This window comes from Salvelinus sp. IW2-2015, unplaced genomic scaffold (assembly GCF_002910315.2).
Source record: "Salvelinus sp. IW2-2015 unplaced genomic scaffold, ASM291031v2 Un_scaffold245, whole genome shotgun sequence".
Taxonomy (NCBI): Eukaryota; Metazoa; Chordata; class Actinopteri; order Salmoniformes; family Salmonidae; genus Salvelinus; species Salvelinus sp. IW2-2015.
The window spans coordinates 1,613,214-1,637,583 of NW_019942528.1; the positions used below are offsets into that span (position 1 = coordinate 1,613,214).

A 24,370-nucleotide genomic window follows, 5' to 3' on the forward strand; every position below is an offset into this window, starting at 1 on the left:
GTGCATGTGTGACAGTGTTGCCAAGAGACATTTTGACAAARTCCTATCATGTCGTTAGACTGGTCCCTGATCTGCTGTTTGGCATTGACAACGACTATAGTCGTTGYCTATACAACACAAACAGATCTGGGACCAGGCTATCATGCCGTGCTTATATACTGGTTACAGGGATCATGTGGCTCTTTCAGTGCTTTCAATGGGCGAGACTCCTCAGAAGCAGATAGGCTATACAGACCTCCAATCCTTTGAGTGGATGTGGGTATAGGCAAGGTGACTGGGCTGGCGTGATCACATGTTCTCTGTTCTCTCTCTCTCCTTCTCTCTCTGACTCTCTTCCTGACTCTCTCTGACTTTCTCGCACTCACTCGCTATCGCCTTCTCTCTCTTTCCCTTCCTCTCTCACTCTCACACAAACACACTGTCACGCTCACTCCTTCCATTTCTCTTCACTCACTCAGTTTAATGTGGATTCTTGTGCTTCTGGAATGATTGTTTATTTTTGACCCGTCTGAAGAAGATAGAAGATGAGGTGTGCGTTCCACATGCTCTCCGGCCTCACTAATGCTTTCCTTTCCATGTAATCTCCGCCACTTTTCATTTTATGCAAAAGGGTTTCACTTCTACCTCCTCCATTGACACCATCTGCCAACCATGTATTCCTTTGATGACTTCGGGTAAGGATAATTGCCTTTCCCACTGTGTTGCTTTTGCCTTGTCCATCTGCCTCAGAATTTTTCTGTTTATAGTATATGTATCAGGAATAGGCTTGACTTTCTCATCCTAGATGAGAAATGGTTTTGGTAGCTAGTTATTAGATATAAAACTGAAGTTGCTCTRTGCCACAGGGCGGCAGGTAGCCTAGTGGTTAGAGTGTTGGGCCAGTAACCAAAAGGTTGTTAGATKAAATCCCCAAGCTGACGAGGTAAAAAGTTGTAATTCTGCCCCTGAAGAAGTCAGTTAACCAACTGTCTTTGTAAATACAAATTTGTTCTTAACTGACTTGCTTAGTTAAATAATAATAKATTGTTGGACATTTTACTATTCAGGTGTGAAGTGTATTGATCAGAGATGTGATTGGACAATGATGTAAATACAGTAATATCAAATGTTTATGGCCTAGAGGAAAATGGTTTTGGTAGGTAGTTCCTATACAAAACGGAGTCTCTCTTTTCAGCTCGGTAAGAAACCATAGAGCTGTTGGCTGTTTGTGTCAGTAAAAGCACTTAATAGTTCCAGGGAGTGTTTCCTTCAATCCACTGAGCTGAGACTGCAGCCAGCTGTTCAGAGGAATGAGTTTGATAAATCTCTCCATTCTTCACGGAGGAAAAGGAGATGAGTTTCAATCAGTGTGTCAGTTTTGCCTCAGAGAGGATTGATCCCATCTTACGCTGGTGTACAGGCTGTCCATGCTTAGGAATGCTAAGCTAATGCTAATTTGTGTAGTATGGTGGGATTCCCACCACAAGCTAGCTGGGTCTCAAAAACAAAGGAGATTAGAAAGACTGGGACCAGGGTTGGGGTGTGCGATTTGTGAGGATTGGATTTTCAGGGTTGTGTTCATTAAGTGCCAAACTGAGAGAGAAAAAACTGAGTTAAACAGGGAAGGACAACCTGGAGATTTCGCTACAGAGTGCCCTATTGAACACAACCCAGGTGATGTAGTCAGTATGCGYGAAGAATAACCTAGGGATGCTTTACATGACATCACTGGGATTTTACAACCTCGTTGTGTTTGTGCATAGTTTCTTGATTTGAAGGAGGGGAATGTAGCTGTTTTATGACTTTCTTGCTAAGGCCCAATACCATGTTTCACACATAGGACTGTGGACAAATCCTTTCTGTCAATGTGTGGGGCTTACAACTGACTGTAGGCGCAATGATGACATAACTCATCTTCGGAAGGAGTAACAGCTTTAGGAACATTGTCACTTGACAAAACTGAAAGCATTTACTGCCAAAGAGACCGCTGAACATTTTAATGGTATAATAACAAGCGTATCATATATATTATGCTTATGAGCTTGTGAAAATGACATTTGGTCTGGGAAATAACAGTCCAGATAGAATGACAAGCGTATAGATTTCACTCTGGTCAGAGATCTGCATTTGGGAGGCACAACAGGGCCCTGACAACCCTGGGGAGCTTTGCTGTTGCTGAACCTGCAGTTATTGGCTTTTAAACTACCTCACCCTCTCCCCCCCCCCCCCCCCCATCTCTAACCCTAACTCCCCCTGCTCTCGTTCTCTCTCTCTGACATTCTCTCCCCCTTCTGCTATCTTCCTTACCTTTCAGTTGACGACTGACCCATAACATCAAACAGATAAATTGTGCTAGCCGCTAGCCTAACTCCCCAGTGGTAGTGCTTCCTCAGGCCCATAACTAGCTAGTCGCTACAGTACCAAATTGGCTGCATTTCCCTTTAAGGATAATGATTAGTGACAGATAGGGACCTGCCTTTACAGAGGGCTTGGGGTGGGGGGAAGGGCTGTATCCAGTAGCCATGTGTCTACGACTTACTTACCCCCTTTCTTATCCTTGGTGATCAAACACCATGTCATTACTGCAATTCCTTTTTTCCGTTTGGAAGACTTGTAGTCTACTGGGATGACCCACCCATCTCTGATGTGTCTCTCTCCAAGGTGTGATACCAACAATATCTTTGCCACATGCTATATGTTAGCATCATGCCAAATTTCTTTTGATTCCTGGAATGACAGAGTCACTTATAGTAATTCAGGTTGACAATGGCCTATGTTCAGCCTAGTTTGTCCCAATGCTCTGCCCACCAATCCTAACTGAGGAGGACTAATTTAACCAATCCAAAACAGTGGTGCTCTCACCCTCAGCGACTCCTTGTCAACTAGTCAGAGTGTAGCGTAGCTATCATATTGACATTTGAGATTGTTCCGCCTTTTTTCTGACACAACAAGAAATTGTGTTATTGAGTGTGTACAGGGTTGGAGGACGAAGCATGGGACGGCTCATCCACACAGTGTAGTTTAGAGACTGCCCTCTGGCTCATATGTCAACCACCCACCATTACTCAAATCACAACAGTCCATTTCCAATTAAGTTGTATGTGTCATGGTACTTTATGTCTGCTGAGATGCGTGTATGTGCTTGTGCATGTGTGCTTGCGTGTACAGTGCATTCAAAAAGTTTTCAGACCCCTTGACTTTTTCCACATTTTGTTATGTTACAGCCTTATTCTGGAATGGATTAAACTGTTATTTTTACACATCAATCTACACACAATAACCAATAATGACAAAGCTATTGTCATGCAATAAAATGCAAATTAATTACTTAAAAATCATACAATGTGATTTTCTGGATTATTGTTTTAGATTCCGTCTCTCACAGTTGAAGTGTACCTATGATAAAAATTACAGACCTCTACATGCTTTGTAAGTAGGAAAACCTGCAAAATCGGCAGTGTATCAAATACTTGTTCTCCCCACTGTAAGTATTCAGACCCTTTACTCAGTACTTTGTTAAAGCACCTTTGGCAGCGATTACAGCCTCGAGTCTTCTTGGGTATGACGCTACAAGCTTGGCACACCTGTATTTGGGGAGTTTCTCCCATTCTTTCTGCAGTTCCTCTCAAGCTCTGTCAGGTTGGATGGAGCGCGTCGCTGCACAGCTATTTTCAAGTCTCTCCAGAGATGTTAGATCGGGTTCAAGTCTGGGCTCTGGTTGGGGCCCTGAAGGACATTCAGAGACTTGTCCCGAAGCCACTCCTGCGTTGTTTTGGCTATGTGCTTAGGATCATTGTCCTGTTGGAAGGTGAATCTTTGCCCCCAGTCTGAGGTTCTGAGCGCTCTCAAGCAGGTTTTCATCAAGGATGTCACTGTACTTTGCTCTGTTCATTTTCCCCTCGATCCTGACTAGTCTCCCAATCCCTGCTACTGAAAAACATCCCCACAGCATGATGCTACCACCACCATGCTTCACCGTAGGGACTGTGCCAGGTTTCCTCCAGACGTGACACCTGGCAGTCAGGCCAAAGAGTTCAATCTTGGTTTCATCAGACCAGAGAATCTTGTTTCGCATGGTCTGAGTCCTTCAGGTACCTTTTGGAAAACTCCAAGCGGGCTGTCAAGTGGCTTCCYTTTGTCCACTCGACCATAAAGGCCTGATTGGTGGAGTGATGCAGAGATGTCCGTCTGGACAACTGGATAACTGGATAACTCTGTTGTTCTGTCAGAGTGACCATCGGGTTCTTGGTCACCCGATGGCCCTTCTCCTCCGATTGCTCAGTTTTGGCTGGGTAGCCAGCTCTAGGAAGAGTCTTGGTGGTTCCAAACTTCTTCCATTTAAGAATGATGGAGTCCAATGTGTTCTTGGGGACCTTCAATGCTGCAGAAATGTTTTTGTACCCTTTCCCAGATTTGTGCCTCAACACAATCCTGTCTCAGAGCTCTATGGACAATTCCMTCGACCTCATGGCTTGATTTTTGCTCAGACATGCACTGTCAACTGTGGGACCTTATATAAACAGGTGTGGGCCTTTCCAAATCAAGTCCAATCAATTGAATTTACCACAGGTGGACCCCAATACGGTTGTAGAAACATCTCAAGGATGATCAAAGGATACATGATGCACCTGAGCTCAATTTCGAGTCTCATAGCAAAAGGTCTGAATACTTATGTAAYTAAGGTATTTCTGTTTTTTATTTGTAATAAATTTGCTAACATTTCTCAAAACCTTTTTTTGTTTTGGCATTATGGGGTATTGTGTGTAGATTGATGAGGATTTGTATTGATTTAATCCATTTTAGATTAAGGCTGTTACATAACAAAATGTGGAAAAAGTCAAGGGGTCCGAATACTTTCCGAATGCACTGTATATGATTGTCTCTATGTAGACTAATTGACTTGCGTGCCGGACAGATCAACTATATGTATTTGACCTTATTCAGACGGCCCCCTTCCACAAGGTGACAAGTGCAAAGTGCAAACACATATCACTCCATCATTGTCCCATTGTCTTCAGTGTAAATCCAGTGCTGGATGGCACAGCAAGGGGCATCCCAATTAAAACAGACTATACGAACAGGCCCCTGCATGCTGGGTGGCCATGGCGACAGCTGGCTGGTTTAAGGGAAGGGTGTGTGTGTGCGCGCGCATGCGCATGCGCATGCAATCTGTAAGTTCTCAGTGTGTGTATGTTTGGTCTGCACCCTGTCACAGCTGGGTGGGGGGTTGGGGTTGATATGGGCTAATATCCCAGAGGCAAACAGAAGAACAACAGGAGGACAACAGCACTCAGGGGGTGTTGCCTACAGGATCAGCACCACTAGGAGCATCAGCCGTCTGTAATATGATCACAAGCCGTCTGCAGCAGGCCCTACCACAGGCCTTTTAGTGACCTCATCGTCGCTAATCTCTTTGTTGCTGGATTTGTGTTTTACTAGAAAAAAGGGGGCATTTATGGGGGGGGGGTTGGGAGAGTCCCCTCTTAATAAAAAAAAACMGTTTTATGACTACTGTCAAGTTGTTCCCTGGTGGGTTTGAATAATCTTTTGAGGATAATAAAACATCTGATCTGTAGAGTTACATTTTAAAGCGTGGTATGGCATTCTGGAAGCAAGCCCAGTAATGTGACAGTTTTGCCTCAAAAACAAAGAGGGTGTTTTTCAAAAAGAAGTGTTTTTTTGTAATCAATATGGATAGCCACCAGCTCCAAGCACTACGGTTCTACATGCCTCAGAGTGTCAGTGATTCTGGACTCTTCTACAGCAACTACTCAGCCAGGTTGGTTGTGCATTCATTTGGCAACACTTCATGATCATTAATGAATAAGCATTAATACATGTTTTTTTGAACAGTTTGCAAGTTGTTAATAAGCATTTATACATATGCATGAGCATTTATAATGTCTAATTCATTAATGTTTTTATGAAGAGTAACCAACATATTTTACTATGGCCAATTGGCAACTGTTAGGGAGGTTAATGAGAGTGACTTAGTTACTCTAAACAAAAAACTAAAACATTGTAAACTTCTAATGCTAATGTCACTATAGATTCTAATGCATACAGCAGCAAATCCACTGGTGTTAAAATGTTAAATGGACCTTAAATATTCTGGATTCATCTCTGAATATTCTCCCATTTAAAAACAGTATTTTATTATTGATTGAAAGGAATTTATTTCACTGGAATTGTAATGCAATGTCACGACATCCGCCGAAGTCGGTTCCTCTCCTTGTTCGGGCGGCGTTCGGCGGTCGACGTCACCGGTCTTCTAGCCATCACCGATCCACCTTTCATCTTCCATTTGTCTTGTTTCCCCACACACCTGGTTTACATTCCCTCATTACTTGTCGTGTATATAACCCTCTGTTCCCCCCATGTCTGTGTGTGAAATGGTTTGTTGGAAAGTGTTTGTGCACTCTGACTGGTTCGCTTCGGGTTATTTTGTACCCATATTTTGTTGTTCTGGCTGCCGTTGGTTTTGCACATTAAACTGCTCCGGTTATTACCCAGTTCTGCTCTCCTGCACCTGACTTCCCTGCAGCCAGTCACGCACCTCTTACATGCAAACACAAATGTTTTGCAGATGTAAGTGGTTGACAGAACTTTTGAACATTTCTATTTTGACCTACTGAGTACTAACAAAGGTAGCTTCTTCATCCAGGGAATGACAGATGGACTTGACTGAAATGACATGGAAAATGACTGAAATGACATTGTGACTGAAATGACCACGTGACTGAAATGACACATCCAAAGGAATACTTCGAATATAGTCTCTAATCGTTCTAATTTATTAACCCCCTGGTGTTAACGTTATATGTTAAAGCAACCAACAACACCCACTGATCATGATAAGAATAGAACAGCATGTGAATGCTACACTGAACAATCTTTTTTTCAGGGTGCACTATATTCTCTGAATCTCTGAATAGACACTGTATAAGGAACCATGTTTTAATTTACACTCGTATTGAAGAACGGCTACAGGCTAAACTCCACATTGGGTTTCGCTCCAATGCCCTTCTTTATGTTCCTCCTGAAAAGATGGATGGAATGTTTTGTTGCTGTCCCAGATGGAGACGGCTGGATACAGTGAAGACTACTGTTCACTTCGTTTCAGATCTGTGTGTGCTGTCTATAATAGGAGCTGGCTATACAGCACAACTGATCATGAATACAGTACAACTGATTTGGGACCAGGCTTATAGTAGCCTTCACTTTCCTTTTAAACATGCGTTGTGCATATGACATCATGCTGGTTGCTTAGTGAGTACTGCTTCCTCCTGATTTGGCTCACACCAAGGCTCGAACCCAGGACCCATCTGCCTTTCTAGCACACATGACCACCCTCCAAAAGCATCTTACCAGTCAGTACCACTTGAAAAGCTAGCTTTTCGCCAGTGCAAGTTGGGACTCTTCAGGCTGAGGAGTGAGTWTCACACATCCCCACGTGCTACACATACATTAGAGACTGGGAAGAAACCAATGTGATTTAACCTGATTAAGTCGAGAATATGTTTTTGTAGCGTCAAATGGAAATTTGCTCGACTTTTGTCTAGTTTGCGTGACACTAGTTTGGACACCATTCGATAGTTCTTCATTTAGGACAGAGGCACACACAATTTGCACAAACTGTCTACCATTAAAATGTTCATTGAATGTTCTTGCTGAATAGCATGGATGTATACCTTCATCATTTGTTGCCGAAAATCAACCCAGCAATATGGTACTCTGTTTCACTTCAGCTGAAGTCAGRGTCACTCATGCCAAACACTAATGTGCCAGCCATTGACCTACATACAAAGTGGTCCAAGTCAGCTTTAGCTGTTTCTGTTAGTTTGAGTGGGAGTTATAGTTTATAGAACATGATATCACAGTGGTGAACACTGGACAGCAACAGTATCTGAGTGTTATTGAACATCATTGGTTTTAGACACTGCAATTTGGGTGGTACTTTGGCTGGTGGGTTGTGGTGGAGGAGGCTTAGAACTGTGTGTGTCGTTTTTTCACAAGCAAGGACATTTAGCTAAGAAGATAAGCACATTAATGGAGCAGGAGGAAAAGACCATTAAGGGCCACATCCCTCTCTCCTGTATATGGCTTATTTCTCATCCATTCAACGTGCTATACTTTCATATGTAAGAGTGGTGGGGGCAGGGTAAAACATTGAGCTCATCCTGTCACGTTCCTGACCTGTTTTCCCTTGTTTTGTATTTATTTAGTTGGTCAGGGCGTGAGTTGGGTGGGTTGTCTATGTGTGATTTTCTATGTTGGGATTTTGTGTTCGGCCTGGTATGATTCTCAATCAGAGGCAGCTGTCAATCGTTGTCCCTGATTGAGAATCATACTTAGGCAGCCTGGGTTTCACGTGTGTTTTGTGGGTGTTTGTTTTCTGTGTCAGTAGTTGTGCCACACGGGACTGTTTGTCGGTTKGATTCTCTTTTGTTATTTTGTTTCGTGTAGTGTTCAGTTTATTTGATAATAAAACATAGACACTTTCCACTCTGCGTCTTGGTCCGATCCCTACACCTCCTCTTCAGACGAAGAGGAGGAAATCAGCCGTAACACGTCCATCATGTGGTGTCCATCAAAGTGATTCCTAGGGATTGAAGTTGGAGTTTGGTGACATAGAGTTTTATGTATTGTTGGCTGGAAAAAAATGCAGTGCATTAATGAGCACAAAGAGGTTTATTTTTTATTTATCTTTTCTTTTAATGCTCAGTTTACAGCTATGTAAATCCTCGTACTTTATGGCATTATTGTGCAATATTTGAAATAGTCTCCAAGAAGTTTACTATTGTCTGAAAATGGTCTTGGCAGTCTGTTCCTTATATAACCACACTTGCCACCAGGTCTTCCAACAGAGTGGAGTTCAATAGGTTACACCGTAACAAAACATTTTGGAATGAAAAAACAAGTGTTTATTTTTGGACAAAATCATGTAGATCCTGTTTCTGTCCATTTTCTACCGTTTGGTGCCTAATGAATACCACCCAGGCCTTCTGGGAAGTTGCCCCACACAATTACTGAAGGCCTCTGTCCTCGCAGAACTCCCTTCCAGTGGGACTTTCTCTGTGCTGAGATTACAGCCCGGTGCCTAAATGAGAGTTAAGCCCTAGTTAATTTAGCCTTAAAACGGGAGTGAGGTAACGATCTCCTCGGAAGTCGCTTGTAATCCCGCCACTGAGTTGCTCTCTGTCAGCTGGTGCGTGTGTGTGGTGGAGCTGCCCAAAAATGATTATACTGCACTGCACTCTGGGAAAAACACTAGAGTGTATAATCCACTCTATCCCCTCCCTGCTGCCCTCTCTTTAATAACAGGGAAGGAACCACTTCTCCTTTTTTAATTCATTCCCCAAAATGTGCATGCTGCTGTTTTTATTCATCGTCGGTGTGTGGAGCAAGGAGTCAGGGAGGGTACAGAATACAGACTGAATGGGAGAGGAAACGTGAACTGCTTAGAACTGCTGTTCTAATGGGAGTCCCCCGCTACTGCTGATGGTTTCATTCTCACTGGTCTCTCTACTACACCTGAGGATGAGTCTACCTGTCTGTGTAAGACGAGAGACAATGCTGCACTCCACAGCATGCATGTGTGGGACCTGTATTGAGAGACTCTTATTTTGACAGCGTAGACTCTGGCTCTGAAGTATGGAGCAGGGGTTGCTGGGAGATCTCCAGCTTAGATTTTAGTGCCACTGCAGGTGCACGATCTCTGCTTTTATTCTTTGTATTTTATTTCTCCCCTTTAGGCTGGATAGTCTCTAATTAAACCTTGAAGTCTAATACTGAAGTCAGTGTCCCTGGATCTTCATTTTTTCTATCATCAGCCTTACATTTGGAGGCATCTGTGGGATTTCTTAATCTGCCTTACACATTTTTCATTACAGGTCTCGTACTTTATTTTCGGCTTTGCACTTGATGTGACTGAAATGTGAACTACAATTAGCAGACTAGCAGACATAGCATTGTTGCCCAGTAAACAGGGAGTGAGAGAGAAAGGCCTTACCAATCAAATACTGTAGCTCACATGATGCAGCAGACAGCGAGAGTGATGCCGTGTCGTGTTCTCTTATTTGGGTCTGTTCGGGTACGTTCCACTGAACCAGCAGCATTAAACAATTACCCTGCCTGGCAACAAACAAAGTGTTTGCCCACTGGCTGGCTGGTCACCACCTAGGGTTGTTGTCCTCTCACCGATTGATGCCCCCTCTGCCTCCAGGGTTCCCATGGAAAGCCTGAATTGTTCCCAGGCAAAATGTTATTTATTGGTCACGATGGGGAAATTAGGCCAACAACTTCTGTGCCAAACCGGCATCCTGCTTTTAGAAAAAACGCTGCCCCTTACCTTACTATTCATTTAACCCATCCCCAATTTGAGTATTCCTGGACAAAGCCGGTAAACCAGGAGTGTGCACACTGTAGTAAAAACGTTTTGCAACGAAAAATAGCGTTTCTTATTGGACAAGTTCAGGTTAGTACATCCCTGTTTCTGCCATTTGCTTCCGTTTGCTTCCTAGTGAATACATCCCAGAACTGTACTACCAGAAAGTACTCAGCTACTGGATGGGGTACATACAGTACATTACACCGAAACCCAACATCCATGTTACATGAAAGACCCTGTGTATGTACAGCAGAGGCTTGCTTAATGTGTGTGTGTGTGTGTGTGTGTGTGTGTGTGTAGGGGCAGAGCTTGCTTAATTCCAAAGGCTAGAAACATGGTGGCCTCCTTTATCCAGCTCACCCATGAGGCTTATTTGACATGGTTAAGCACTCAATGTAGCAGAAGCCTCCATCCAGCATCTCACTCCCACTCGTCTAGCTAGAACATGTCTGGAGGCTAGCATTATCACAACTTCTGCCTCAAGGTCCTTATAAGCCATCGTAATGGATGTTGTACTACCTCTGTGTAATAGCTATTTCAAGGTATCCCCAAAGAAAAAGCAAATACCGTATTATGATAGTGATGTGTCTGAGCACTCCTGTCCAATCCCAGTAAGCAAAACTGGTTGTAAAGATGTCATTTCAACAGCAAAACTGGTTGAAAGTACGTTTTTCTCAGTGGGATAGGCCTATACACTTACACAGGTACAGGGGTGATTTTAATTGTATTTAACTACATTGTTATTGACTGGCTATATTGTTTTGAGTGTTATTGTCACGTTCCTGACCTGTTTTCCCTTGTTTTGTATTTATTTAGTTGGTCAGGGCGTGAGTTGGGTGGGTTGTTTATGTGTGATTTTCTATGTTGGGATTTTGTGTTCGGCCTGGTATGATTCTCAATCAGAGGCAGCTGTCAATCGTTGTCCTTGATTGAGAATCATACTTAGGCAGCCTGGGTTTCACGTGTGTTTTGTGGGTGTTTGTTTTCCGTGTCAGTAGTTGTGCCACACGGGACTGGTTTGTCGGTTAGATTCTCTTTTGTTATTTTGTTTCGTTGTAGTGTTCAGTTTATTTGATCATAAACGGACACTTTCCACTCTGCGTCTTGGTCCGATCCCTACACCTCTTCTTCAGACAAAGAGGAGGAAATCAGCCGTAACAGAAATACCCACCAACAAAGGACCAAGCAGAGTGGAAAAGGGCAGCGACAGCAGCAGCAGCAGCGGAAAAAAACCCAGGACTCATGGACGTGGYAGGAGATTCTGGARGGCAAGGGACCCTGGGCTCAGCCAGGGGAATATCGCCGTCCTAAAGCCGAGTTGGAGGCAGCGAAGGCAGAGAGGCGCTGGTATGAGGAGGCAGCGCGGCGATGCGATGCGGTTGGGAGCCCGAGAGTCAGACCCAAACATTTCTTGGGGGGGGCACACGCGGAGTGTGGCAAAGCTGGGTAGGAGACCTGAGCCAACTCCCCGTGCTTACCGTGGAGTGAGAGGGCGTCGTACTGGTCAGACACCGTGTTATGCGGTGGAGCGCAAGGTGTCCCCAGTACGCGTACTTAGCCCAGTGCGGGCTATTCCACCTCGCCGCCCTGGTAGTGCTAGGTTGGGCATCGAGCCGGGTGTCATGAAGCCGGCCCAACGCATCTGGTCTCCAGTGCGTCTCCTCGGGCCGGCGTACATGGCACCAGCCTTACAAATGGTGTCCCCGGTTCGCCAGCATAGCCCAGTGCGGGCTATTCCACCTCGCCGCACTGGCAGGGCTACGGGGACCATTCAACCAGGTAAGGTTGGGCAGGCTCGCTGCTCAAGAGCTCGTGTATTCCTTCACGGTCCGGTATATCCGGTGCCACCTCCACGTACCAGTCCTCCGGTGGCAGCCCCCCGCACCAGGCTGTCTCTCCGTCTCCTCCCTACAGGTGTACCTGCCTGCCCAGCGCCGTCTGAGCTGCCTGCCTGCCCAGCGCCGTCTGAGCTACCTGCCTGCCCAGCGCCGTCTGGGCTGCCTGCCTGCCCAGCGCCGTCTGGGCTGCCTGCCTGCCCAGCGCCGTCTGGGGCTGTTCCTGGCCTGCCCAGCGCGGTCTGGGCTGGTGCCCGCCTGCCGGCGCCGTCTGATGGCCGCCCTGTTCTGTCCCGAGCCGTAGAGCGCCCGTCAGTCAAGGGTAGCCCGCTAGACGCCAGCAGTCCAGGAGCTCGCAGAGCCGCAGCGCCAGCCAGGACTGCGAGTCCATGCCAGCCAGCCATGACCAGCCAGAGCCGTCAGCCAGCCATGACCAGGCCAGGAGCCGTCAGTCCAGCCGGAGCTGCCCTCAGTCCGGAGCTGCCCTCAGTCCGGAGCTGCCCCCTCAGTGCCGGAGCTGCCCCTCAGTCCGGAGCTGCCTCAGTCCGGAGTCTGCCCCTGCAGTCCGGGCTGCGCCTAGTCGGTGCGCCCTCAGTCCGTGTGCTGCCTGTCTCTCGGTGCGCCCCTTGGTCCAGTGGGTTGATATGGAGGGTGGTTGTTAGGAGGAGGCCACGGGGGCGATTAAGGAGGCGGACAAAGACATTGTTAAAGTGGGGTCCACGTCCGAGCCAGAGCGGCCACCGCGGACAGAGCGCCACCCAGACCCTCCCCTAGAGTTTTAGGTGGTGCGCCCGGAGTTCGCACCTTGAGGGGGGGTGTTCTGTCACGTTCCTGACCTGTTTTCTCCTTGTTTTGTATTTATTTAGTTGGTCAGGGCGTGAGTTGGGTTGTTCTATGTGTGATTTTCTATTTGTGGAATTTGTGTTAGGCCTGGTATGATTCTCATTCAGAGGCAGCTGTCAATCGTTGTCCCTGATTGAGAATCATACTTAGGCACCCTGGGTTTCACGTGTGTTTGGTGGGTGTTTGTTTTCCGTGTCAGTAGTTGTGCCACACGGGACTGTTTGTCGGTTAGATTTCTTTTGTTATTTTGTTTCGTTAGTGTTCAGTTATTTGATAATAAACGTGGACACTTTCCACTCTGCGTCTTGGTCCGATCCTAAACCTCCTCTTCAGACGAAGAGGAGGAAATCAGCGTAACAGTTATCGAATGGATGTTTGTAACGTCCTGACCAGAGTTATTATGTGTTTTGCTTGTTTAGTGTTGGTCAGGACGTGAGCTGGGTGGGAATTCTATGTTGTGTGTCTAGTTTGTCTGTTTCTGTGTCCAGCCTAATATGGTTCTCAATCAGAGGCAGCTGGTAATGGTTGTCCCTGATTGAGATCATATATAGGAGGCTTGTTTGGTGTTGGGATTTTGTGGGTGATTGTTTCCTGTCTCGTGTTTGTGTTTCTGCACCAGATAGGACTGTCTCGGCTTTCACGTTTGTTATTTTGTTATTTGTTAATGTTCACCGTTTATCATCTTATTAAACATGTTGAACAATAACCGCGCTGCATTTTGGTCCTCTCCTTCATCCCAGGAGGAAAGCCGTTACAGAATCACCCACCAAACCGGACCAAGCAGCGTGGAAACGGGCAGCAGCAACAGCAGCAGTGGTACAAGGAGGAATGTACATGGGAGGAGATTCTAGACGGAGAAGGACCCTGGGCAGAGCCAGAGGAGTGTCCGCGCCCAAAGCGGAGCTGGAGGCATCAAAAGCGGAGAGGCGGCATTATGAGGCGCTTGCAAGGCAGAGCGGCTGGAAACCCGAGAGGTCACCCAAAAATGTATTGGGGGGGGTTAAGGGTAGTGTGGCGAGGGCAGGTAGGAAACCTGCGCCCACTTCCCATGCTTACCGTGGAGAGGGGGAGTACGGGCAGACACCGTGTTATGCGGAAGAGCGCACGGTGTCTCCTGTACGTGTGCATGAGCCCGGGTGCGGGTTATTCCACCCTCCGCACTGGACGGAATACGGGAGCATTCAACCAGTAAAGTTGGGGCAGTCTCATTGCTCAAGGGAGCAGTACGCCTGCACGGTCCGGTATATCCGGCGCCACCTTCCCGCCCCACGCCAGTACCATCAGTGCCGCACACGCACCAGGCTTCCAGTGCGTCTCCAGAGCCCTGTTCTCCTCCACGCACTCTCCCTGTGGTGCCGTGTCTCCAGCCCAGTGCCTCCAGTTCCGGCACCACGCATCAAGCCTCCTGTGCGTCTCCAGAGCCCTGTACGCACTGTTCCTTCTCCCCCGACTCGCCCTGAGGTGCGTGCCCTCAGTCCGCGTACCACCAGTTCCGGTCACCACGCACCAGGCCTATAGTGCGCTTTGAGAAACCAGTGTGCCCTGTTCCTTCTCCCCGCACTCGCCCTGAGGTGCGTGTCTCCAGTCCGGTACCACCAGTTCCGGCACCACGCACAGGCCTACTGTGCGCCTCAGCAGGTCAGAGTCGGCGCGTCTGCCCAACGCCGCCTGCACTGCTCGTCTGCCCAGCACCGTCTGTACTGCCTGCCTGCCTAACACCGCCTGCACTGCTCGTCTGCCCAGCGCCGTCTGAGCTGCCTGCACTGCTCGTCTGCCCAGCGCCGTCTGAGCCATCTGTCTGCCCAGCGCCGTCTGAGCCATCTGTCTGCCCAGCGCCGTCTGAGCCATCGTCTGCCAGCGCCGTCTGAGCCATCCGTCTGCCCAGCGCCATCTGAGCCATCCGTCTGCCCAGCGCCATCTGAGCCATCCGTCTGCCCAGCGCCATCTGAGCCATCCGTCTGCCCAGCGCCATCTGAGCCATCAGTCTGCCACGAGCCTTCAGAGCCGCCCGTCTGCCACGAGCCATTAGAGCCGTCGCGTCAGTCAGGAGCCGCTAGAGCCGTCCGTCAGTCAGGAGCCGCCAGTCAGTCAGGAGCCGCCAGAGCGCGCAGCCAGTCAGGAGCCGCCCAGAGCCGCCAGCCAGTAAGGAGCTGCCAGAGCCGCCAGCCAGTCAGGAGCTGCCAGAGCCGCCAGCCAGTCAGGAGCTGCCAGAGCGCGCCAGCCAGTCAGGAGCTGCCAGAAGCCGGCCCGCCAGTCATGAGCTGCCCTACAGTCATGAGCTGCCCTCCAGTCATGAGCTGCCCTCCAGTCATGAGCTGCCCTCCAGTCATGAGCTGCCCTCCAGTCATGAGCTGCCCTCCAGTCCGGAGCTGCCATTAGTCCAGAGCTGTCTCTCTGTCCGGAGTTGCCCCTCTGTCCTGAGCTACCTCTCTGTCCTGAGCTACCTCTCTGTCTTGAGCTACCTCTCTGTCCTGAGCTACCTCCTAAATCATGTGGGGGCCTTGGGGAGGATTCTTAGGCCAAGGTCGTGGGCGAGAGTCGCCACTCAAAGGACGCTAAGGAGGGGGACAAAGACAGTGGTGGAGTGGTGTCCTCGTCCTGCGCCGGAGCCGCCACCGCGGACAGATGCCCACCCAGACCCTCCTCTTGAGTTTTAGGGGTGCGTTCGGAGTCCGCACCTCAGGAGGGGGGTACTGTAACGTCCTGACCAGAGTATTTATGTGTTTTGCTTGTTTAGTGTTGGTCAGGACGTGAGCTGGGTGGGAATTCTATGTTGTGTGTCTAGTTTGTCTGTTTCTGTGTCCAGCCTAATATGGTTCTCAATCAGAGGCAGCTGGTAATCGTATATAGAATCATATATAGGAGGCTTGTTTGGTGTTGGGATTTTGTGGGTGATTGTTTCCTGTCTCTCTGTTTGTGTTCTGCACCAGATAGGACTGTCTCGGCTTTCACGTTTGTTATTTTGTTATTTGTTAATGTTCACCGTTTATCATCTTATTAAACATGTTGAACAATAACCGCGCTGCATTTTGGTCCTCTCCTTCATCCCAGGAGGAAAGCCGTTACAATGTTCCTTAAAACGAAATAAGTCACACAAGTCTCCTATAGATATTACACACACATAGCCTGTCAATGTCCATTTAATTATTCAGGGATGTTTAGAAACAAAGACCCCATATTATTGTCTGTTTTGTTCCCCTGATAATTCTGTTGATTTGTGTTTTTTTATCAATATTTTGACTAGAGGTCGACCGATTTTATGATTTTTCAACGCCGGTACCGATTATTGGGGGGCCAAAAAAGGCCGATACCAATTAATCGGACGATTTTTTRAAATGTATTTGTAATAATGACAATTACAACTATACTGAATGAACACTTTTCTTTTATGTTAATATAATACATCAATAAAATCWATTTAGCCTCAAATAAATAATGAAACATGTTCTATTTGGTTTAAATAATGCAAAAACAAAGTGTTGGAGAAGAAAGTAAAAGTGCAATATGTGCCATGTAAAAAAGCTAACGTTTAAGTTCCTTGCTCAGAACATGAGAACATATGAAAGCTGGTGGTTCCTTTTAACATGATTCTTCAATATTCCCAGGAGAAGGAGAAGTTTTAGGTTGTAGTTATTATAGGAATTATAGGACTTATTTCTCTCTATTTTCTATCTATTTATACCATTTGTATTTCATATACCTTTGACTATTGGATGCTCTTATAGGCACTTTAGTATTGCCAGTGTAACAGTATAGCTTCCGTGCCCCTCCTCGCCCCCACCTGGGCTCGAACCAGGAACACATCGACAGCCACCCTCGAAGCATCGTTACCCATCGCTCCACAAAAGCCACGGCCCTTGCAGAGCAAGGGGAACAACTACTCCAAATCTCAGAGCGAGTGACGTCACCGATTGAAACGCTATTAGCGCGCACCCCGCTAACTAGCTATCCATTTCACATCGGTTACACCAGCCTAATCTCGGGAGTTGAAAGGCTTGAAGTCATAAACAGCTCAATGCTTGAAGCACAGCGAAGAGCTGCTGGCAAACGCACGAAAGTGCTATTTGAATGAATGCTTACGAGCCTGCTGCTGCCTAGCAACGTTCAGTCAGACTGCTCTATCAAATATCAAATCATAGACTTAATTATAACATAATAACACACAGAAATACGAGCCTTTGGTCATTGGTCGAATCCGGAAGCTATCATTTCGAAAACAAAACGTTTATTCTTTCAGTGAAATACGGAACCGTTCCGTATTTTATCTAACGGGTGGCATCCCTAAGTCTAAATATTGCTGTTACATTGTACAACGTTCAATGTTATGTCATAATTATGTACAATTCTGGCAAATTAATTACGGTCTTTGTTAGGAATAAATGGACTTCACACAGTTCGCAACGAGCCAGGCGGCCCAAACTGCTGCATATACCCTGCATATAACCTGAGAAGTGACACAATTTCCCTAATTATAAGAAATTCATGTTAGCAGGCAATATTAACTAAATTTGCAGGTTTAAAAAATATATACTTGTGTATTGATTTTAAAGAAAGGCATTGATGTTTATGGTTAGGTTTGGTGCAACGACAGTGCTAAATCATCACCCGTTTGGCGAAGTAGGCTGTGATTCGCTGAGAAATTAACAGGCACTGCATCGATTATATGCAACGCAGGACACGCTAGATAAACTAGTAATATCATCAACCATGTGTAGTTAACTAGTGATTATGTTAAGATTGATTGTTTTTTATAAGATAAGTTTAATGCTAGCTAGCAACTTACAACTTACAGCTTCTTGCTGCCCTCGCGTAACAGGTAGTCAGCCTGCCATGCAGGCTCCTCGTGGAGTGCAATGTAAGGCAGGTGGTTAGAGTGTTGGACTAGTAACCGGAAGGTTGCAAAAACGAATCCCCGAGCTGACAAGGTAAAAAGTCGTTCTGCCCCTGAACAAGGCAGTTAACCCACCGTTCCTAGGCCGTCATTGAAAATAAGAATGTGTTCTTAACTGACTTGCCTAGTTAAATAAAGGTGTAAAAAATAAACACAGATTTCCGATTGTTATGAAAACTTGAAATCGGCCCTAATTAATCGGCCATTCCGATTAATCAGTCAACCTCTAATTTTGACTTTTATTCATGACTTGGACATGAAAAGTGCTTATCCTTTTTTAAAAGGTGTAGTCTTGAGTATAAGGCAGACCGACAGGGTTTAAGCCCATAGTGACTGACAAGGAGAGCCACAGTCGCCACTTACGTCCTCACTTAACTTCTACATTAATGTGGATGCAACCATGATATTTCTGCATCTGTAACTTTCTCACTCATCATTATTCACGATTCATTCAGGATTATCCGTAATCATGGTAGCATCCACATTAATGAAGAAGTGTTTAGAAACATATTCTATTTTTATTTACAAGCTCTTTACAAGCTCTGACGAAGGCCGTGGGGCCGATACGTAAGCTTATTAAATATCGGTGATACTATCAAGAGCAGTGTGCGGTTTCCTTTTTCCTTCATTTTTATTTACAATAAAAGTGACTCCAAAATGACACAATACATTATTTTTTATTCATTTCTATTGGGCACAAAATAATCTGAAACACAACCAAAACAAACAGCAAATGCATCCAACACACAAGCTTGATGTAGTTGGTGTGTGCTATGAATGTGGGACCAAATACTTAACTTTTTACTACTTTAATACACAAGTGAATTTGTCCCAATACTTTTGGTCCCCTAGAATGGGAGAACTATGTACAAAAAGTGCTGTAATTTCTAAACGGTTCACCCGATATGGAAGAAACTACCCTCCGCTGACAGTCTGCACCTTAACCTCATAGCCATTGTATCATTTCAAATCCAAAGTGCTGGAGTACAGAGACAAAACAAACCAAAAATGTGTCACTGTCTCCAATACTTTGAGCTCGTTGTATACTGTTTATGATTTGGAGGTGCAGTGCAGTATGCGACCTACGAGAACCGGTCATGGATCAGGAAGCTGTTGGTGTTTGTATACACAGCCACTACCACCAAGTGCTAATATTAGCATTCTCTAACCACAAACCAGTCAGTGTAGAGTAAAGGATGTTATCAGGAAGCAAGGTAAGACCCAAGTGCAGATGTTGTGAACTAACAATGTTTATTGTAACCGGTGCAGGCAAACGACAGGTCAAGGCAGGCAGGGGTCGATAATCCAGAGTAGGAGCAAAGGTACAGGACGGCAGGCAAGCTCAGGGACAGGCAGAGTGGTCGGGCGGGTGGGTACAGGGTCAGGACAGGCAAGGGTCAAAAACCAAGAGGACGAGAAAAAGCGAGGCTGGCGAAAGACAGGAGCTGACAGGAACAAGCACTGGTAAGCTTGGCAAACAAGACGAACTAGCACAGACAGACAGAAAACACAGGTATAAATACCCAGAGGATAAGTGGGGAAGATGGGCGACACCTGGAGGGGGTGGAAAGGAGCACAAGGACAGGTGAAACAGATCAGTGCGTGACACATGTGGTTGTTGTACAGCAAGTATCCTCATTAAGAGTGGTCATAACCCAAAATTATATTCACAGCTGTGTATTCATAGCTGTAATGTGGTTACAAAAGCACTATCTTCTGTAGGGGTGTAAGTCTGTGGTAGAAGACAGGAATCTGAATTGAGAGTGACTAGCCTACATAAAATAAATAAAGAAAAAATACGAAAAACGTAACATTTGCACCCCCATTTTTTTTATTTTTAAATGCAATAAAATAACAATAACGAGGCTATACAAGGAGTACTGGTACCGATTTAATGTGCTGGGGTTACGAGGTAGTTGAGGTGATTGAGGTAATATCTACATGTAGGTAGGGGTAAAAGTCACTAAGCAATCAGGATAGATAATAAACAGAGTAGCAACAGCGTGTGTGTGTGTATGTGTGTGTGTGGGGTCAATATGTGTGTGTGTATGTATGTGTGTGAGTGTGTGTTGGAGTGTCAATGTAGCAGTAGTGTGTGTGCGCATAGAGTCAGTGCAACAAAAAAAGTCTGGGTAGGTATTTGATTACCTGTTCAGCAGTCTTATGGCTTGTGGGTCGAAGCTGTTCAGGAGCCTTTTGGTCCCAGACTTGGACGCTCCGGTACAGCTTGTCGTGCGGTAGCAGAGAGAACAGTCTATGACTTGGGTGGCTGGAGTCTGACAATTGTTGGGGCCTTCCTCTGACACCGCCTGGTAAGAGGTCCTGGATGGCAGGGAGCTCGGCCCCAGTGACATTCGAGGAGCCTACAGTCGTTAAGCTTTAAGTTGCATCACATGCGATGATTGAGCAATGTCAGTCAGACAAATTGACGGCGCTATGCTTTATTTCTGACTTAGCCTGGTAGGGTACTGAAACCAATGCTTCACAGAGAAGGCATATAAACCCTCGACCCCAAATGACTCCAGAAATAGGGCTTGTTTTTGTAAGGGGATCTGTCAGACACTAAAGAACTGAGTATCTCCTCAGGGACATGGGTGGTCTCTGTACTGTGTAGAAGCGCCTGTTATGTGGTTAGATTGAGCCCAACTCAATTTAGAACCAGATAGACCATAAAGATATATTCTAAGTCCCAGTAATGTCTTTGAAAGCTTTGAGTAAGGAAATCCATCATGTGTAGACTCGGGATATCCTCCATTGCTAAGTCCTACTTGACTGAGGAAGATGACTGGTGAACTATGCCCACAGTTGAGTCTAAAACATGTTGGGGTCTACCTGTGGTTGCCAGGATACCAGAGAGGCATAAGCTTGTTTTCTATAAGGTTTTGCTTATTTTGGATTTATTTGAATGGCTTTTATTGATCCCATATTGATTGAGTTATTGAATCAATTGAGCCCAAGACTTCCCTATTTTGAATGTGGTAAATGAAGATGCTCTCAAACCTTCTCCTCCATGTATTGCTGTTAGCCTTTAGTTATTAGCTGTTAGTTATTTAGTTATTAGCTTTTGCTGAGATATTATTTCACCTACTGTGTCAAACTAAACCTCACTCAAAACCTAAAATGAAGCACGGCACTGTTGTCTGCTGCTCTAACTGGCTGAGATGTCACATAAAGGGTAAACCAAACTTGCTATATCCGATTGCATGTTCAATGTCTCCTCAAGGACGTAATTACTGTGCAATGATTGGATTTTTAGATTATCTGTAATTGATTGATTACCACGCTGCGCTTCAATTTAATTTGAAAAGCACTGGCAAGGATAGTGATGGTGACTGGTTGTGTGATGACTGTCTGATGGTTGTGTTATGGTTGATACTGAAGAGTAGTGAGGATGTGTTAGTAATCAAGGAGGGACAGCTGTCAGTCCCTGTCCTGCGGCATTCTTTCAGAGCCTGAACATCTAATATTGTTGTAGTGTATTGCGCTGGCCTGATTACACATCTGCCATAGTTGCTGGAACGGACAGTGTGAAAACAAACTATCTGAGCTGTTCGGGTCGGGGTGGCACAATAGTGTGAAAACGGTAGTAGATGTTGGTACGAGAGGTTCTGAATCCTGCACTCATACTGCCTCACCCATTCGCTGTGCTGAGACATGGCTGAAGTGTCAGTCTCCATGTTCTTCACCTCCTAGGGAGGAAGGAGATCACAGAGGAAGGCCACATGCCGGCATTTGAACACTAGTGATGTCCTAGGGGCCTTAGAGTCAGATGACCCATTGTCTGTCTCTGTGGTGGAATCTTGATTTAGCTGCGATATTTTAAATACTTTATTTTGGATATCGAAAAGGCTTTCTATGTTGAGGCACCCACTTTGCAAAATATTTCCTTTAAGAATTGGTGTCTTGAAATGACAGCTGTGAATGCAGTGCTAATTTGCCAGTCTGTACAATAAAGACTAAGAATGTTGGGTCGCCTGAAGTAACTGAGTAAGATAATTATTTAAAGCAGTTAGCTCAAATAGCAGAGCTTCGCTGTCCCTTTGGTATTCAAGGTGAACATTTTAAAACTTTTTGTCACTTCACAGTCCCCTGAGGGCATAAGCCAATCTCACCTTTTAGAGCTCTATGTGTGAAACATCAATACCCTGTCATGCTGTCAGGAATATCACACCATATTGTTATTCACACTCTTAAATCAGAGTTTTCCTGATCAGGGTTTCAAGATCAGCAACACACACCCTTCCGCCCACGTCTCCAAACATTCTGGCATATCCCAACTAGCACATGTTCCGAGAACCATTACATTTTAGTCATTTAGCAGACACTCTTATCCAGAGCGACTTACAGTAGTGAGTGCATACTTTTTCCTGTTGGTCCCCCGTGGGAATCGAACCCACAACCCTGGCACTGCAAGCATTTCTTAGAGCTTGGTGAGAGCATGGTTGTCCTATGGTTATTTTGAATACAACCTTCCCACAACTTTCTGGGATAGCTGCTTGGCTTTGGAACATCCTCAGCGTATTTGAGAAGCTTTTAATCCTGGTATTTCATTACAGAACGTGTCAGAGCAGTTCAAATATGGTTACATTTCATTTCAATTTTGGAAATGTTCTAGGAACATTTTCTAACTGGTTTGACATTGGGAATGTTCTCAAATAGTCCAGAGAACGTGAAGAAAAACTTCTCCTGTGGGAAAGCAAAACGTTTCCTCGTGGTTCTACTGAAAGTTCTTAAATTGTTTTGAGAACGATAAGAAAACTTTCCATACGCCTCCCGAGTGGTGCAGCAGTCTAAGGCACTGCATCGGAGTGCTTGAGGCATCACTACAGACACGGGTTCGATTCCAGGCTGTGTCACAACCGGCTGTGACTTAAGTCCCATAGGGGGGCGCACATTGGCCCAGCGTCGTCCGGGTTAGGGGAGGGTTTGGCCCGGGGGGGCTTTACTTGGCTCATCGTGCTCTAGCGACTACTTATGGCGAGCTGGGTGCCTGCAGACTGACTTGTCGTCATCAGTGGAACAGTGTTTCCTCCGACACATTGGTGCAGCTGGCTTCCAGGTTAAGCGGGCAGGCGTTAAGAAGCGCGGTTAGACGGGTCATGTTTCGGAGGACGCACGATTCGACCTTCGCCTCTCCTGAGGTGGTTGGGGGGGTTACAGCGATGAGACAAGATTGTAATTGGATATCACGAAATTGGGGCGAAAAAAGGGGTTTAAACAACAAAGAAACATATACATTCCGTTCTCAGCATTCGGTTCTCGCCAATTAAACTGAACAGCTTTGTATGCGTATAAAACATGGCATGGTAGTTCCATCCTGGTGGCCCAGTGGACTAATTCCATAGACAGAGAACATAAGATAATAGGTTTGATTCTCACTGATGCCGTGTCACAATAAAAAGAAACGTGTTTGCATGATTAATGGCTAAGGAAAGGAATTTGCATGTGTTCTATCTGTGCTTGTAGTTCAAAAACGTGAACCCAAAATAAGCTAGCAGTGTTATTAAAAGTATTATTGAAACATTCAGTGAAAGATTTAAGGAAGTTATACAAAAACCTCCAAATAACCCATCATTTCTGTTCCCATAGTGTTAATAAAACCTCCCAGGGAAACTTTCAAGGAACCAGAGTAAAACGTTCTCAGAACGAAATTGAGGATTTTTTTTTTTTTTTTTTACATTAACCCTATGTCTTTGTTGTTGACCTCTAACCCTTGTGTCTTCCTCCCCCACAGTGAACAGAGTATCTGCCAAGCCCGCGCRTCGGTCATGGTGTACGATGACGCCAGTAAGAAGTGGGTGCCAATCAAGCCGGGACAGCAGGGCTTCAGCCGCATCAACATCTACCACAACACGGCCAACAACACCTTCCGCGTGGTCGGGGTCAAACTACAGGACCAGCAGGTACACACACACACACACACATTTCTATGGTGAATTTGTCTGTTCTAGTCATTTCTATGGACCTACATATGTGACGTAGATATGGGGGAAGACATGTCACACTGCAAGCCTATTCATCTTCATCACACACACTGGCTTAAGGATAATAATAGAGATAGAGTCCATCTCTTATGCAATCTCTTTCAAATTCAGCACTGTGATAAAAATAAAAAAGCAAACAATGTTTTTTAAATGTACCAGTAATCTCTATGGCACTATTGATGGGATTCAATCTTGTACACTGATCTAAGCTGACAATAGTATTTGACAAGTAATGAATGAATGATGAGTACTTGGCTGTCTCTCTCTCAGGTAGTGATCAACTACTCCATAGTAAAGGGGCTGAAGTATAATCAGGCCACACCCACCTTCCACCAGTGGCGTGATGCCAGGCAGGTGTACGGTCTCAACTTCGCCAGCAAGGAGGAGGCCACCACCTTCTCCACCGCCATGATGTTTGCCCTCAATATGCTCAGCTCGCAAGACGGAG

At 45.8% G+C, this 24,370-nt stretch overlaps 1 protein-coding gene across 1 annotated transcript; it reads left to right on the forward strand.

Annotated features, from left to right (window-relative positions):
• Nucleotides 1-401: 401 nt before the first annotated feature.
• Nucleotides 402-24,370, forward strand: LOC112068222 (ena/VASP-like protein; the record flags this gene model as incomplete). Its single annotated transcript, XM_024135316.2, has 3 exons — nucleotides 402-674; nucleotides 23,673-23,841; nucleotides 24,193-24,370. Coding segments are annotated over exons 1-3 (370 nt in total), but the record flags the coding sequence as incomplete, so codon positions are not given.